Source organism: Colletotrichum tamarilloi (genome assembly GCF_030869305.1).
Source record: "Colletotrichum tamarilloi strain Tom-12 chromosome Unknown Scaffold_6.1, whole genome shotgun sequence".
NCBI lineage: Eukaryota > Fungi > Ascomycota > Sordariomycetes > Glomerellales > Glomerellaceae > Colletotrichum > Colletotrichum tamarilloi.
Genome location: NW_026849389.1, coordinates 557,008 through 574,671, shown reverse-complemented (window position 1 = coordinate 574,671; position 17,664 = coordinate 557,008). Strand labels below are relative to the sequence as shown.

The 17,664-nt window shown below is 51.0% G+C and overlaps 5 protein-coding genes across 5 annotated transcripts; 2 read left to right on the top strand and 3 right to left on the bottom strand.

Annotated features, from left to right (window-relative positions):
• Positions 1-3,188: 3,188 nt before the first annotated feature.
• Positions 3,189-4,115, top strand: CTAM01_02720 (pectate lyase C; the record flags this gene model as incomplete). The annotated part of the gene is made up of 4 exons (XM_060518758.1): positions 3,189-3,396; positions 3,476-3,729; positions 3,788-3,838; positions 3,915-4,115. 4 exons carry the CDS (start codon positions 3,189-3,191, stop codon positions 4,113-4,115), a joined length of 714 nt encoding a protein of 237 aa, XP_060386561.1.
• Positions 4,116-5,281: 1,166 nt separating this feature from the next.
• Positions 5,282-6,979, bottom strand: CTAM01_02719 (TPR domain-containing protein; the record flags this gene model as incomplete). The annotated part of the gene is made up of 1 exon (XM_060518757.1): positions 5,282-6,979. The coding sequence occupies one exon, from the start codon at positions 6,977-6,979 to the stop codon at positions 5,282-5,284; it is 1,698 nt and encodes a 565-aa protein (XP_060386560.1).
• An 813-nt stretch (positions 6,980-7,792) lies between these two features.
• Positions 7,793-9,379, bottom strand: CTAM01_02718 (amino acid permease; the record flags this gene model as incomplete). Its single annotated transcript, XM_060518756.1, has 1 exon — positions 7,793-9,379. The coding sequence occupies one exon, from the start codon at positions 9,377-9,379 to the stop codon at positions 7,793-7,795; it is 1,587 nt and encodes a 528-aa protein (XP_060386559.1).
• Positions 9,380-12,533: 3,154 nt separating this feature from the next.
• CTAM01_02717 (uncharacterized protein) lies at positions 12,534-14,382 on the top strand (the record flags this gene model as incomplete). The annotated part of the gene is made up of 6 exons (XM_060518755.1): positions 12,534-12,773; positions 12,829-12,865; positions 12,922-13,004; positions 13,059-13,143; positions 13,198-13,266; positions 13,316-14,382. 6 exons carry the CDS (start codon positions 12,534-12,536, stop codon positions 14,380-14,382), a joined length of 1,581 nt encoding a protein of 526 aa, XP_060386558.1.
• A 551-nt stretch (positions 14,383-14,933) lies between these two features.
• CTAM01_02716 (uncharacterized protein) lies at positions 14,934-17,087 on the bottom strand (the record flags this gene model as incomplete). Its single annotated transcript, XM_060518754.1, has 1 exon — positions 14,934-17,087. One exon carries the CDS (start codon positions 17,085-17,087, stop codon positions 14,934-14,936), a length of 2,154 nt encoding a protein of 717 aa, XP_060386557.1.
• Positions 17,088-17,664: the final 577 nt, after the last annotated feature.

Genomic DNA, 17,664 nt, shown 5'->3' with positions numbered 1-17,664 from the left:
GATCCAATTGGAAGGAGAATTCCAGGCAGTGGATCACGGGCATCCTGAGGACACCTCAACCGAGAACTCCTTAGAATAAATGAAACATGTTTGTCATGTGAACTCGATCACGATGCAACGGTACTGTTCGTATCGCGGCCAGTATTTCCGTTCTCTGGTCGGCGAGTACTTCGGCTTTCAGATCTATCATTGCCCGTCATGCTGAAGTCGGGGCATTTGGCCCAGTTGTTGAAGGTCGAAACCGAATGAGTGAGTTGCAGATTATGATCACAGAACTCTATGGGGAATGACACGTAAAAGAAACGGCTTAGGAGGAAGTTTTGGTCCTGTTTCCGCCAATTCATGTTGCCCACGGAGATTAGTAGACCTAGGAAAGAATAGAAAGATTACCGACAGCGAGAGCATTGAGAAAAAGGCGCGGCAATGCTGCTGCAGTGAGCGCTCGCAACCAGGTGAACGCAGAAAATTGAGATTTGCCAAGACTCTGGTATGCATGGCGGCGAAGTCGCGGGAAGCTTGGCGGCAGGGCTCAAGAAGGGATGAGTGAATTTCGGCCCTCGACTTTTTTTTCAGGATCGCATCACACAAAGCGGTCTTCATAGGGAATAGAACACCAGGTACGTCAGGATGGGCATATGTGTTCGAAGATGTATCCCATGGGGAGGTAGTGTACTTGCTTGAGAAGTTCACCTAGAATCTTTGGCCAGACAATTACAGGCCCAGTGTGGAAGGTCGTCATAGAACGGGCGCTGGGTGTTGAAAGATAAGGAAGACTGACAACATCCGACTTTTTCTGCCAAACTCCGGGGTATTAGGTTTCGCTCGCGTCAAGCTGGGAGGTTTTGCTCTCTAGCGGCAAACAAACGTGGGGAGCCCCCGAGAGCCAGAATGAAAAACCTCTCACGTGGTCTTCCAAGCACGGCTACTTATGTGACCAAAGCATGGATGCCGCTGGTCCGCACATTCAACAAAGACAGCCCGTGAGCTTAAATGGATGGATGACCCCATTTTGTAAGTGATATCGGGTAGACGAAGCTCATGGGGAGGTTGTTTCCGATCATTCCCGGTTTGGGTCCGTTGTCAACAAAGTCGGCCGAAGTCTTAAGCCTAATAAGACCTATGCGGGTGACAGTCTCAAATATCCTTGTGTCTGCACAGAGACTATGGGGTATTTGGAAAGGAGGGAGCCCCGCCTGGAAAGAAGGAAGTCACCCCTCTCCCTCATATGGAATGTCGGGCCATGTTAAGGAAGACGACCCTGGGAGAACCATCGGGAACGACCTCAATTGGAAGCGCCAAGTAAGTATTTAATGAAAATACCAAGAACCGTGTGATTACCATGTTCCTCATGCTCAAGAATATTAATACTGACGGAGCGTCCGTTGACAGTCTAAGAATTTCAGGTGAAATGGATACCATAATACGGTAAGGTGGGCAAATGTGTCCATTTTCAACGCCCGCAAGACGACGGGAAGAGAATAATTCGCCCGGTTGCCTGTACGTTGCCGAGAGAAGCCTGATTGACATCCAGCATAGCCACATAACCGGACCCTCGGATGGAGGAAAAGCGGGAGATAGTCCCAAATGCCCCTGAAATGTGGAAAGGCAACAGGCAGGTCCCAAAGGCTGGGCACCTGGGAAGCGTAAATGTTGGTCCAATGAGCTCGATAAGAGGTGGTCAGGATTCTAAGGAATAAAGAAGTGCAGCAAGGGTAGGCGAGGGCTGCCTCAGAACTTCAGATGACAGCCATCAAACGTGCTGGTAGAACACCGACGACAACATGGGTGCTACATAAGGTTAGGTATGGTCAGACAGACTCCCGGAGAACAGGACATGGGTCCTCGGTCTCGATCGCGGTGGGGCCGATGGATGGGCGTCCGCTTCCGATGATACCTACTCTTGAGGAGAGTCCAGCCTGAACAACAACTGGATCGGTGAGTTCTTTTTCCTCGCCAGACTGCCATAGGAATGATGGGAAAACATCGTCCAAAAGAACGGTGTGCGGGGCAAAGTTCCCCTGGCAATTTTCGAACAAGAGCCTTTGGGGCGAGTTTGACTCTTGGCATTAATCAACATCCAGCACCGGACCAGGTTGTTAGCTGCGGCAATCCATCCCATCGTGCACACAAGAGTCTTGGCAACTCCGCCTTACAGACCACCACCAACAACAACCGATTTAATAGAATGGACTCTTTTTCGCGTTGGTCCCACGCCCGCCGATAGACTAATTTTGTTGTGACCTCCGGGATAGGATGTTAGTAGGATCACGGTATCACTTTCGTTGGACACGCTTGATTCGTCTGCTGCTTGGAAAGAGGCCAACTCAGAGAAGCCCCTTGCGCAAAGAACCTGGTCGTTGGGCTCCCAGATTCGTTACCACATAGCTTAATCTCCTTTTGAGGTCGGGCCTACCGTCCGATTGGGTCGCGTCTGGCCGGACGCCGAAGGGGTTGACAACTTACCGTCACACCGTCATCCGTGATCCGATGAAGTATTTCACACATCTGCAGGTACACCACAGACTCAGGTCTTGGTGGCAATCTGTAATATGGCAGAACCCAGTAATTGGACAGTGAAGGGCGCTTCCTCTCCCTTTGAGTCAGGCTCCTTCTGGGTCAACTGAGCCCAGGAGTTTCATCACATGCACTGTGCCTCCCCTTACATGCAGTATTGACAACAAGTGACTGCCAGGTATAGCACTCAGCGGGACCAGAACACGACCAAGTTTCCAACGCAGACGCCGGTACGCGGAGCAAATCTCCAAAGCGACTCCATCAGCAACTACGTGTAAGCATCGCGCAGAAGCAACCATGCAGACATCTCCCGGGCCCGCCTGTTTATATGTACGCCAATGATCTGAATCCCTCTGCGATCCGTCGTGTCTTCACCCGCGGGCTTGAGGAACCCCCCCCCCCCCCTGCTCCTGACCCAGGCGATACTTGGTTAGTTTGCCTAGGCTTTCCTGATGAGTGGCCAAGTTGCGATAGGGATAGTGTGAGATTCTCAGCCTTGGCAGACTTTGTGTGAACCAGGAACCTTTGCCTTGAGAAGGTTTGCATATAAGTCCTCGGGTTGTCCGACCTATTCCCATTCAGTTCTGTCTGTCTATTCCTCTCACCTTCTTTCAGCTTTAACAAACTATTTCATTCATTCTGTATTTCTGCTAGTGTATATACTCTTGTTTATCATGCAGTTCCTCAAGTTTGGCCTGGTGCCTTTGTTGGCTGCCCTTCCCGGCGCTTTCGCCTGCAACGGCTACACTGGTGGTGTTCCCAAGGCTACCGGTACCGTAACCTCCAAATCTTACATCGAGATCAAGGCCGGACAGGTCTACGACGGAAAGTGGCAGCGCTTCGACCGCGGGTCCGGTGCCTGCGGTGGCCAGTCCGAGGGCGGTGAGTGGTCAACGCGCCCCATCATACACATATTACATGTGCCCGAGGGCAGGTACCTAACATAGTTCCCTTTTCCAAGACTACAAGGACTCCGTCTTCTACATTCAGGCTGGCGGAACCCTAAAGAATGCCATCATTGGTAAAAACCAGGCTGAGGGTGTCCACTGCAATGGACACTGCACTCTTGAGTTCGTCTGGTTCGAGGACGTCTGCGAGGACGCCATATCCATCAAGAACGACAAGGCCGGAACCCAGACTTGGATTGTCGGTGGTGGTGCGTACCACGCCTCTGACAAGGTCATTCAGCACAACGGCTGCGGTACCGTCAACGTGGTGAGTGTCGATCGACTGCTCTTCGCTCTCAAATAAGCAATGCTAACGGTGACCAAAGATCAACTACTACGTCGAGGACTACGGCAAGCTCTACCGCTCTTGCGGAAACGTACGTTGATAATTCCTGGAATATATACCTCTTGTCTGGCAACAAAACCAGCTAACCTTTCTTTCAACCTTCATAGTGCAAGACTCAGTGCAAGCGCAACGTCTACATGGAGGGCGTCACCGCCAAGAACGGCGGAGAGCTGGCCGGAATCAACCTGACCTACAAGGACACCGCCACCCTCAAGAATGTCTGCGCCGACACCAAGACTAAGTGCCAGATGTACAACGGCTGCGCTGGTGGATGCGAACCCTCCAAGGCTGGCACCTGCTCCGGCTAAGCACACAAGGCACGGTTTCTTGTAGACTTCATTGTTCAATGCCCCGGTGGCTGTAAGACCACACCGGGAACTTGAGAAAACTAAACATTGGGCTAGATCTAGTCCATTTTGACTTCTTGTACATATCTATACAAACACAACCGGGAGGCCACGTATATACTTGCACTATTCATTCCTCCAAGTAGTTGTAAAATTCACACTGACCATTGGAATGGAAAGTGTTGCCTCTGTTTCTCGAATAATTTCAGTTTGGCTCATCCAGGCTACTCAACTTTTGCAGGTACGACCCGAAACTCTTTGTGACTGTAAAGCGTTGCTAGATTTCTCATTTGATGACTACCGGTGTTTCACAATAGCTCCTCCCCGAGAGTAACTCAAAGTAAATTGGTAGGTTCAGACTTGCATCACTTGGCAATTCTTCTTGGCGTCGGCCTAGAACTTGCCAATTAGGCAGTCGGAAGTCCGCTGCCCACCGGCTTCCCTTATCTTCTAAACTTGTGAAGTGGCCTCACATTTGCAGCAGCGCGAGTTACAAACGCCGATGCGAGGTCATATTTTCTTCGGAGCTTGCAAGACTGATGGGCAGAATAGAGTCTGTAGATCGTCAAGACGGTGGCCTTGACCCACTTTCACTGGCCATGAACTAGTTGGGCTTCTGCTCTGGAATCTACGTGTATAGAACTGAGACCTCTGTGTTGTGTAAAATTTATAGCTTTCTCTAGATTGAAGTAAACAGTGAAATCAACACCCTTGGAGTGTATCCATCATTTGGAATGCTTAAAGACAGGGAGACTTGATCACGGAACTGATAAGACTAAGAGAAGACGGATCCCACTCGCATGCGCGCAAAGCATTCACAAACCAACGCCTTTCATATTTGTGACCTTACCTGTCTCCATAGCAAATTGCAATCCCAGTGAAGCAAAAGAAGTCTCTTCTTGTTCTGCTAAAGCGCGAAACGAATGCTTTCCGTAGATGCAGTCCCTTCCGATAATGCCCATGTCCGTTCCGTCCAATGCTCTTGTCAGTCTGAAGATGTGTGTTTCAATGATCTATCTCACTACACCGTCCATTTCCTCGCCCAGGGACCAGTGTCATAAACTGGCACGTGGTCTCTCAAGGTCTCTGAGGCGACGCTGGAATGGAGGCCTCAGGGACCGCACCTGTCAATCGACCGTCTTCAAGCGACAGAAGCATGAAGACTTGACAGGAACATCCGCCACGGCTAGAGCTAGCTGGAGCTGCGGCTTGAGGATCTTGGCCTCGTCAACCCTGCCCAACTTCATCAGACACTCGTAGAATCCGTGGAGTGCCCAAACATTGTTGGGGTGCCGCAGAGCCCGAGGCAAGGTTTCGTCAACTCCCAGGTCTGCACTATAGACAGCCGCTGCCTCCTCGACATGACCCTGCTCCAGCAACAGCGCGCCGAGCGCGTGTCGTGCTGGTTGCATCCAGCCCCAAGGCTCATCGTAGGGCAAGGCGTCGTCTCTCTCCACGGCCTTGCGCAGATAGGCGAAAGCGACGTCGTAATCCTTCTTTCGGTACGCCATCTCTCCATCCAGCATAGCCTCGGCAATGGAGAGAATTGACAGGCAAGTATTGTTGAAGACTGAGCGCGATTCCGGTACCCGTTTAACTGCCTCGGCGAATAATACGCGCTGCTTTTCCGCCTCTTCAATTCGGCCCTGCACAGCGTAGGCTATACCCTTTGCATAATGTGTCATGGCGGTGGTTGAGCAGTAAAGCTTGGGGTCTCGCGGGAGTTCAAGAGCATGAATAGCTTCCCAACGTCCAAAGCGTATCAGAGCGTGCATTCGCATACCGAGAAAACCCTCGAGCCAGTCTGCCATTGGTGGTGACTCGACTCGTAGTAGATCTTCGGATATGGTCGACTCGAGCTCTTCCACCGTTATGAGAGCTACCCGGGACTGACCGCACAACATGGCGGCATATAGCCTGAAGTGGAAGTCATGAGACCGATACAGCGTGTAGAAGTTGAGAGGACCCTCGCGAGCGAGAAACTTGGAGTCGGCACGGATCGCGTCAGAGTTGGAAGCGATGGCGCGACGGTATTCTCCACATATGATGTCTAGATGCGTGGGCATATGCTCGAGATGCCCCGCGTCTGGGACAAGCCCGCGGAGATTATCAGCTATAGTCAGGGCGGCTTCCGGAGTTGGTGACATTTCCATCAGATGGATATATAAGTGAAGTAGGCCTGGATGTTGCAAAGAGCCTCTTAGCCTGAATGTGCGGTCCATCACGTCTTTGATCTCCAACGTCCTGGCGCCTGGCGTTGGCTTTCCAGTCCTGTAGTCCCACAACTTCCAAGGCGTGACGTTCATCGTGGCATCTGTCCACAAGGCGACCACGTCGAGGTCATCGGGGTAGGCTTGAAGCACCGAGTCCATGGCTTGGGCATAATCCTCATTCCACTTAGAGCAATCTTCCGCCGGCTTCCCTTGCGGATAACGGCAAGACAGTGCATCGATGAGCGCAATCTCGACCGGCGTAGCCTTCCCTGAGTGGCTCTTTGCCTGCATGATCGTATGATGTGCGCGTTTGGTCGTATCGGCAAGATCCTCTCCATCAAAGACCTTCCATGGCTTGTTATAGTTGGGCCCAAGGACGAATGCGAGCCCCCAATAAGCCATGGCGCAGAAGGGATCATACTCAATGACTTTCCGGAAGCACCTCGCTGACTCCTCATGGTTGAAGGCATACGCCCACGTTAGGCCGCGGTTGAACCAGACCTGGGCATCTTGGCTTGAAGTACTCACGGCGCGATGGAATGTGCCGAGGTTGTACGCATAGGCGGTGTCGTTATATGAGCTGAGGGCAGACGATGTAGCCTTGCTTCTCATTTTGGCAGATGCTTGGCGCTAGCTGGCTGACGGGAGATCTTGCCTATATCAAATCGTACCGGTGAAAGCCCGGGGGTGCAAGAGCTGGGGGAGGAACGGGATGTTGGGGTGGGTGTCGATTGGTTGAGACAACTGCCGTCAATGATGTATTAGTAGACGTTCCGCGTCGGACTATCATTTCACCGCCTGCGTAGTTTCCCCCCTCAATCCCACCGTTCCCGTTGTCCCACGTCGTGAACCTAAAAACATTCCGCCCGGAAACATTGCTGAAACCCCGGTAAGTCAAAGCACTGATACGCACATATTCATCTGAACGCTTGCTTCTACGTGTTAGTGATAGTCGAAAGGTAGAGGAGTCTTGTGCATCTCACACGGGCTGTGTAGCTTCCTGCTTCTATGACATGGTTGATAGCTTGGACGACTTCACGAGCCGAGCGAAACCGATTCTGCGCTGCCACAACGGTCGGCTGAGGTGTCATAAGACGTGTCTCACGAACTAGATACTTTCCCGCTGTAGTGCCAAGCCACGACTGCCTTGAATCAATCCCGTATCGATACAGGACAACATTTTGTCCGGAAACTTTTATTCCTCATAACGGCGGAAACATTTGAGTGAGCGGAGAGATCTGTGCTCAAATCGCTTGAATATTCAATAGAGCGGGTATCTCTCCATGGGGCATGCATATCTGTGTAAAGTAGTTGGTGCTAGTCACAAGAAGGCTACTGCACGTAGGGACGCATGAGCTGTAGACATGTATTTGGTACAAGTCGTTGACATTGAAAAGATATTCATACTTTTGAATATAAAGTAGCTTAGGCCGCATGGTGGTGAGATGCTGCCTCTATCACGGCACCGCCCGTCGTTGTCGGACCCTCATACCCCTTTCTTGCCCCCAGCAACCACCATAGACCAACAAAAATGGTGAAGCCGCCCCATATCAAGCATGCGTAGTTCATCGACTGGGCATTGGTCGGCAGAGCGAAAGGGAAGCAGTAGATGACGAACCACACCAACATGTAGGAACATGCGATGCCGTTAATGGCGAACCCAATCCATCCACGCATGTGGAAGGGTCCGTAAGCGACCATCTTCCGCCCTGAAAGGAGGTTAGGTAGTATGGCAGCGAGATAGGAGCTACTCGAGAGAAGAATGAAGCTCCCGACAAAAGCGTTGAAAGCTGTCGTGCTACCGACATAGATTGCTCCAAGAACCGTGACTAGGATGGCTGACAAGACTGTTGACCACATGGGCATGCCCAGCCTTGGGCTTACATGTCCGAGAAGGGAGGGACGGGGACTTGCGCCGTCACGGGCAAGGGCCCATAGTGTTCGACCGCAGGTGATGTATAGACCCATGAGCGTCAAACCGATGCATATGAGTACGAGGGCGAGCAGCCCAGTCGCGCCCGCAGCGGAGCCGGTGGCTTGACGGTAGATTTCGGCGATGGGATACGGAGACTCAAAGAGGGCATCATAGTCGTTGATCGCGTACATGATGGTGACCAAATAACAGAACCCGGTGATGAAGCCAATGCCCAGCTGGAGCCCGAGAGCAATGGGGACATTACGCTGCGGGTTCGGGATCTCTTCCGCTAGATGGGTCGTAGCATCGACGGCACCGACACTGAAAGCTCCGTTTAACATTCCGGCCACAAAGACAAAGCCGTTCGGATATCCGATGTCGGCGGTCCACTCGGTCCAAACAAAGGAGGATGATGCATGCGGCGGCCGTCCGTCTCGACCGGGCATGACGGCTACAGTGATGACGGTGATGAGGAAACCTGCTACAATCGCAAAGACACCAAAATCGTTAATCCGCGGCATAGCACTATTAGCCAGGCAGACAATGGCGCATGCAAGCCATGTCGCGATGATGTAGACGATGAAGACGTGCCAGGGCTTGGCCTCGAAACCCGTGTGGTTGAGCGCGTACATCTGGACCACCGTGTTGCCGAAAATTGATGCCATGCTGGCCGCGCCGAGAATCCACGCAAGGTAGTTCCACCATCCGGCGAAGAAGCCCACGACGCGGCCCCATCGGCGGCCGGGTGTGACGGAGGCCCAGTGGTACACTCCGGCAGACGAAGGGATAGCGCTTGCTAGCTCGGCGATGCTGGCCGCGACGGTCCAGTAGCAGACGGACACGGCGATGAACTCGTATAGGACGCCCGGGGGACCGCCGTTGAAGATGGCGACGAGGATTGAGCCGCCGATAGCTGGCCAGACATTGCCGACTACCAACCCAACACCGGCGAGTGAGAGTAGATTGAAGTTGCGCTCAAGTTCTTGGACGTGGCCAGACGCGTTGATGGCTACATCATGTTGGTCGGCCGATCGTGTCTTGTTGACATTGGGGGCCGTGGCCTCGCTTTCGTCGTGGAGTTTCGTATCGCGATCCATGCTTGGAGCGTGTTGAGAGTCAGGAAGATGCATACGAGCCTGCTGCTGGTCTCCGAGAAGTTCTGGGGAGGAAAGTCGAGGCGGGCCTGTCTAGATAGACATCCAAACGCGACCGGCCCGGTGCTACCTGAAAGTACCCGAGAGATCCAGTAGCGGCATCCACGAAATTTCGATATCGGCAGTCTTGTCATTCCAATTGCTGCTCAATTGATCAATTTCGCCGACGGCGCCCCCAACTTGTTATACTCCAGATGCCCGGCGGCACTCTTTCAATGTGCCAATGGTCTGATGGTGCGACTTGGGTCGCGGGGGAATCATCCCTTTTGATATCGGTATCGCCACTAGAAACCAGAGATCCCTGAAATATCTCCCAGTCAGGGGGAGGGATTGGCTAGGCTGGCCATTCAAGTGCCGGACACTTATCCGGGAATGTCACTGAACCCAGTCGCTGGGCATCCTTACTAAGGTTAAGCTCCTGATCCAGCGCTACTCCAAGTCTGGTAATAAAACTGCACGCAATACATGAAAGCGATGAAGGTATCGAGCCGGAGCCGGTTGTGGTTTCGATGCCGTTACGTACTCTGAACATGCGAATCTTCCTCCCCGCAAAGTTGATGGAGCAGAGAGTCAGCGGAGAGATCGATTGTGGTCCTGAAGACGGAGTTTGGGTGCCGGTTAGATCCACTGATTGCATGGGCGTGAAGAAAATCTTACGCAAGAGCTTGACCACGCTTTGCGGGGGAACAGGCCGCCGGCTCTTAGCTCTGGGGTGATTTGCTTAGTAACAAGCACTACAAAAGCGAGCGTAAAGGGGCCTGGGATAGGATCTGGACGATTTAGCAAAACACGTCGAAGATATAAAAGCTCTATCATGGATGGCGTGACTTCCAGTAATGAGAGTCCAAGAACGCCGATATCTAAGACTAAGTACATTCGGGCTTCTGGTTGCTAGGCCCACCATGTGAAAACCCTAGCTCCCGCTCACTTGGTAATTTATCGTTGATGAGTGGGGTAGAAACCACGGCTGACATGACGGCCGCAACCTGCGTCAAGATAAATACCGTAAAAACTCGAGCACTTCAAACTTGCGTTAGCCCGTGCACTCTTCACGTTAAGCCTCTCTCAGTACCAAAAACTCGCTGATCTCCGCCACGTTTTCAGATCTTGACTCTGAATAGAGGCACGTATTGGCCAGAAGGTAAGTAAGACAGCGGGAGCACGGGCTAACGCAAGTTTGAAGTGCTCGAGTTTTTACGGTAGGTTCAGGAGGATAGAGTGAGGAAAAATATAGAATGCGGTGCAAGAGTGTTACAAGTGCTAAACAAGCTTGGTGAAAAAATCATGTACACTATGCTTGAACCTCGGACTCTCGGACTTCCACATAGCGAAAAACCCGCGCTGTCGTTTAGGCTTAAGGCATCAGGACCGGCAGCCAAGCTGCGCCAATTGCCAAGTTGCACGAGCGTAGCACCAGCCGCATTTCAGCCTTGGCTTAACACTCTACTTTGGTAATGATGTCAATATCTGACGTATGCACTTATGAGTCTTCTGTGATTAACCGGCGCCCGAAGGCGCCGTCTGCCGAACAGCAAGACCCGACAAAGACTCCACATCGGCATGAGTGGGATCAATACCCGGGGGCGGCTTCCTGCACAGTCCCGCGAAGGTTCAAAATTCCCCGTTCGGCTTCATGAACCCAATATTCTTATTTTCCGTAACATTGACGGCTATGCAGATCCCGCAATGTCACTGTAACGGCTCCCACACTTTGCCTTTAAACACACGACACCGCATCGCCGTAGAAAATAACAAGTCAAAGCTGACAGCGGTGAGTTAGAGCTCGGTAAACGTGTTAATACGGCTTCTTTTTTGACAGAGTAGTACGCCAGTGGCTAAGTTGTCGGTCGCTATGGCCCATACTTCAACTGCCTACAGGCATTACATTACAAGTACTAGTGTCGGATTGGAAGTCCCAATTCGACCTCGGCGTACGGCCGGCCGCGCAGTGGCCAATTACGGCCCATACTTCCGATTATCGCGGCCTGCCCAACCTACGGTTGGAACCTCCCTTTTACACACACGCAGAAATTCATATAGTTCAATTGATCTCTTCGTCAACCCACGGTTCAAGCCAAATATCCTGTGATACGGATACCAACAACTAGAAACAATCACTGACCTTCGAAGTGAGACCCGCTTCCAGGTCAAGTATCTCTAATGCTGTCCAGGAAGGCGTAGAGCCTGAGATATTGTAACACAAGCATTCTGTAGTTATCTGTACCTGTATTGATGCAAATCCCGACGAAGTGCACCAAAATCATTGAATCCTGTGCCTAGTTCTTATCTGTAATTGAGATCAGTGGGACGGTGAACAGAGGCCATACACTCCAAAATCAACCATGCAGGCAGTAAGAATTTTCCCCAGATTCTGTAGAACTGCGTGTATAAGGTAGCATTTGGAAGTAACACACTCGCTTATTGGAAGCCTGGGAAGCTGCTTTTGGAGCAAGCTCTCGGAGTGAGCAGTATGCTCACACAGCCTACCAAACCCATGAAAAGACTTACCGGTGGAAATTTAGATATTGAATTGTGGCATACATGGACACTAAGCAGTGCTGAAAGTAGACTTAACGGCGCGTGCCACCATTTCCTCGAGTTCGTATGGAACCTGCACTCTCCCGCCGGCTACCGAACTGAGACACGGAGTATCTATGATTCCACTGAAGTCCACCAAGATAAGAAATGCTTGAGACTTGAGGTTCTAGAAACTGAATGACGCGCTCGCTACTTGGCATGGAGGACTCGGTGCGTGCCGAGAGTCCGCCTCGAAGTGGGCGGTGTCGATCTGCGCCAGTCCGGTTCACGGATCCACCCAGTCCACGACGTGCTTCATCGTCTAAGCTAGCGCCTGGTAGCAAGATGTTCATGCTGCACCAAGGTCTTATTTAAGGTCTATTAAAATTTCCAAAAGTGTCTTCATGAATCAACTACAGCCAGTTCTCAACTTTTAAACATTTGTAAAGACGAACCTGCAACCTTCATCGCTTCAAAGACGGCCAGAGCTCGACGTCAATTTTGCGTTCTTTTCTCCTTGAAGCACTTTTGGTGTCCCTTCTGCCTAACCTCAAGTATTTAGACCCCAAGCTCGAGAAAAATGGGCTCCCTACTACCCACGACGATTCGCATCGATGCTTCGTTGTTGAATTGGCATCATCTGTCTTCAACAGCAAGCTTTTTGCTACTCTCATCGCTGCTTTTGGGGATACTGTCACAAGTCCTGAGCCGGAGACTGAAAGTGCCTACGCCGCTTTCGGAAGAGGTGTCCGATATCCTCAACAGAAAACGGTCATACGGGGCAAACGCCAGGAAACTACTCGACAAGTACTATGAGCGGGTAAGTAGACTTATAGAACAGTTGCAGTGCGTCTCACAGCTAATGCGCTGGTCAGTTCAAAAGCAAGCCTTTTGGAATCGACACCATGGATGGTATGTCTAGTTTTTTCTTTTGCAGAACTGGTGAAAAAGTTTTTGACTTTGTGTAGGTGTCAAAGTCGTCTTGCCCCTTGCAAGTGTCGATGAGCTGAAGAGTCACCCGGCATTGAGCTTCAAAGCCTCGATCGACAATGTAAGTTCATTTCATTATCAATAAGTCACTATGTATGCTGACATTGCTTTCTAGGATGCCTTGGTCAACTACACAGGTATTGGAGGTGTCGACGCTTGGGGGGTACATCAGATTCTAGCAAAGATGAACCCCAGCTTGGGTTTGTTGAATTCTTTATAATCTTCCAGGAGCGCAATTCTAACCAAGGCAAAAGGTGCTTACGTTCCTGTCTTCCATGGAATGATCCAAGAACACCTTCCGAAATTTCTTGGATCTCCGACAGGTGAGATCCATGGTCCTATCATACATCACTTTGCCTAATTTTCCTCCAGATTGGACACCAGTAAAACCCTATCAGCACTTCTTCGAGCTTGTGGCGATCCTGTCTGCGAGAATAATGCATAGCGATGAAGCGGCCCGAAATCCCGCATGGACTAATCTCTCTATGTCATTCGTACACACCGCAATCGAATACGGCTCGGCTCTCAAGCAGTGGCCTCCTTTCCTGCGTCCGTTCGTCGCCTACTTCCTCCCCGAACGCCTAGAGAAGGAGAAACAATGGGCCAAAGGGCGCGAAATTGTCGCAAAGTCCATTGCCAGGAAAAGTGCCTTGGATGGTGCACCTCTGGAGAACCCTCCCACCATGCTCGACCACCTGTCTAGCGGGGAACACGCAGATAAGGCCGGGGACCTGGACCTACAACTCTTGCTGCAGATGACTCTCGCCGTGGCGAGTATCCACACAACCTCGTCTTCCATGGTCCAAGTTTTATACGATCTTGCCGCATGCCCTGAGTACACTGAAGAGCTTCGTCAGGAGGTTGTGGAGGTTTTGGAGAGTTCTGGTGGCATCTTTACCAAGCAGTCACTTGCTGAGATGAAGAAACTTGACAGCTGGATGAAGGAGAGTTTGAGAATGAATGCACCTGATCTGAGTAAGTCGGCGTCTTCCCACCAGAGTTCGGTTTCTTACAAGTTCGAAGCTACCTTCCAGCGCATGGCCACGAAGCCTGTGACCATAAAAGACGGAACTTACATCCCTGCCGGTACGAAGATGGAACTACCAACCAGCGCTATCAACTTTGACGCTTCCATCTACCCCGATCCGCACAAGTTTGATGGCATGCGGTCGTACCGTCAACGCCAGCAAGATGGGATGGCACACAAGCACTCATTTGTCAGCGTCACTCGTACGGAACTTGGTTGGGGTTTCGGAAGGCATGCGTGCCCGGGCAGATTCCTTTCCGATGTCGAAATTAAGCTCATGTTTGCGGAGTTCCTTCTAAACTATGAGATCAAGAACTTAGATGGACAGCCCCGATCCAAGAATGTGGAATTTGGAGTGAACGTGCTCCCAGATCCGGAGCATCAGGTTTTGATTCGAGCACGGAAAGTCTGAGATCATCAGGGTGAAGAATGCGACCTGAGCTTATCTGCACCGACATCATCGGCAGCTTTTCGACTTTCATCTGTATTAGAGCCCGGCATGGAAATCATAATTTGTAGAGTAGCGTATTAGAATTAGCGTTGGGAGATCCCATATCACAGGAAATGTCTTCCAATTTCAAGCTCAGGAAGATTGGACTTCGGGTTGTAACCGCTTGTTTGTGGCAGATTCTACATGCCTCTTAACTAGTGGGTTTCTCAACAGACTCTTGAGTTGGAAGGATCGTGCTGCTACTGCGAGGCTTGCAGATGTTGTCTGAAGAATTTCTCCTGTCGCCGCAGAGCATACTTGGTCCTGCCTGAACAATGATAAGCTCCAGGCATGTAGAGTAACTCAAAGTCCTTGTCTGCATCATTCAAAGCATTCACCAACTGCAGAGTCGACGCGGGATCAACGTTGTCGTCCATCTCTGCAACGATTAGTAACAGCGCTCCCGTCAATTTGCTAGCATGGACCACATTCGATGAATCCTCGTATGCCTTGTCGACTGGATAACCCATCCACTACTCGCTCCACCATATCTTGTCCATTCTGTTATCGTGGCATCCACAATCGGCGACGGCTGCTTTGTAAAAATCGCCATGAAACAGAAGTGCCCCCACGGCATTCTGTCCGCCTGCCGATCCCCCAAAGATCCCGACTCTGTTCGTGTCCATCCACGGCCGAGTCTCTGCTGCAGCTTTGATCCAGGCTATGCGATCAGGGAACCCGGCATCCTTGAGATTTTTCCAACTAACGTCTTGGAACTTCTTTGATCGCCAATTCGTTCCCATGCCATCAATTTGAACCACAACATACCCCTGTTCTGCCCACTGTCGGCGCGAACGCAGGGCACTGAATTCCTTTGGTACGTGAAATCCATGCGGGCCTGCGTAGATGGATTCTAGAATGGGGTACTCTTTCTTGGGATCAAAATCTGGAGGGCGAATAATTATACCATAGATAGACTCTTCGCCGTCCCGCCCATGGCAGTTAAATCTCTCAGGTACTACCCAGCCGTCTGATTCTAAACGATGAGAATCCCCTTCGTCACCTTCGAGATGTATGACCAGCTCTCCAGTTTCCATCTTTCGCAGAGTGGTGCGTGGGGGCGAGTCCACCCGCGACCATGTGTCGAAAAAGTATCCTTGCCCCGGAGAGATTGTCCAGTGGTGTGTGCCATCTCCATCGGTTAGCACTTTGAATCCCGTCCCATCGAAGTTGACGCGAGCCAAGTGCGTATAGTACGGATCTTGATCAGGGACTACTCCGCAAGCTGAGAACCAAACCACTCTCGCTTCCTCGTCGAAACGAACGAACTCTTTCACATTCCATTTTCCCATTGTTATCTGACTTTTCAACTTCCCTGATTGGAGATCGAAAAGGTAAAGGTGGTTGAAGCCGTCTCGTTCGCTAGCCCAAATGAGTTCATCGGTATCTTTTATCCGACGTCGATTGAGCTTCGTGGAATAGTCAATGAATGTGTCACTGCTCTCTTCAACTAGAGCCCTAACAAAGCCGTCTGAGTTGATTCCTATGACACGCAGACGTTGATGGCCACGCTCGTTGTATATGAAGCGATATTCCGAAGAATCACGGCTCCATCCTATGTTCCGAAGTTCGTAGGGGCTCTGAAACAAAGTAGCGTCTGTAACGACCTCTTTCTTCGTTTCTAGGTTAAACAAACGAGGACGATCAACTCTGACGCGATCTCCAGCCTTCAGGTACCGGATGCTTTTAGGCTTCGGCTCAAGCTGATCTTTCGGAACAGAGTCGCGAAGGTGCACTTTGTGCTCTTCCTCAGGGACGAATTGCCAGGCGACACAAAACTTCTTGTCTGAAGATATCCAGATGTTTGAATCATCATACTGATTGTCTTCGGCGCCGTTGTCTGAAAGACGAACCTCTTCCTTGTCTGCATTCCGGCACCAAAGGTCAAAACCTCGCACAAAGAGGTGGGGCGAGCCCTTCTCGCTCAAGTCTGACTTTGGGCTTGTTTCCTCGCCATCTCTCTCTTTAACACCGTCTTCTGAGTCCCGAGGACCGAGCTCATCCATCGTGTTTTCATCAATGATCACAGAAGAGACAATCTCTTCGGGTGTGGCGTAGATTGCCTTAACAGTCTCCGACTCATCGACAAATTTCCAGACATGGCCGGCATAAGTTCTTTGAGTGTTGCTTAACCCACTTCCAATCCCTCCATAAAGCACTGGCTTGCCTTCCCAGTCTATCCAATACTTCTTCAAGTCTGCCTTGCTGTTGTTGACAAAAGTGATAGTGACGGATTGGTTCGAGTGCACAGATGCACGTTCTTTGGAGATGAATGGCGTTGTAGGCAGATTGAGCGCACCCTCCCATTCACTGAGGTTTGCTTCAGTGTCAAAACGCCATTTCTTTCCCTCATAGAGAAATCGGACGGAGGATGACTCGGCTTCAAGGTCGATCCATGTGAAGGGCAGCTTGAAAGCGTCGATTTCTCCATCTTTTTGGTCGGTCCCCTCTTGAAGCGCCTTTGCTAGCTTGTCATGGTCAAAAGCTGGACGTCGCTGCTTCTCTATGGCGTCAACATATATGAAGACGAATTTACCGGCTGGGAGGTTCTGGCGATACCAGAAGGTGTTACCCTCGGACACCCAGTGTGGGGAGACTCTGGCTTGTTGGATGTAGTCATCTTCCATGGCGATTCGCTCGCTGAAACAAAGCTTGGATGAACGTAGATAGCAGGATATCGAACACTCGTCTGTTGAAAGAGGAGAATAAGGAGGGGTCGGCACAGCTCAGAAGGAGGTTGAGAAATGCAAGACTTTAGGCAGCACTAAGTGGTCATTGGTGCAGTTGGCAACTGCGCGAGGTAAGGTAGCTGCAGGCGACAAGACGCGGTGCCAGCTTACGCCGCAATTGATCAGCTCTTTTTGAGTCAGCATGGCAAGCATGGATACAACGCCTATTATTACTCTTATAGATAAAATAGTGAGGGGTAGGAAAACTTGGACCGACGGGATAAACGAACGATTGGAACAATGTTACCACGGAGTAAGAGACACTGTAGTAATTCTTTGGTAATTCAATCCTCCTCTTCGGTGGCCAGTCAACATGACTCGCCTCGAACGCTATGTGCTCACAAATGCCATGGTAGAGCGCGTGTTTATTTGGCAGGACGTCTCAGTTGCTTCTCGGAATTCTAGATCATCGTGAATATGTACTGTTCGTTGAATTGTTCTTAGGGTGTTGTTTTAGCGTACAAGCCTCGCAACT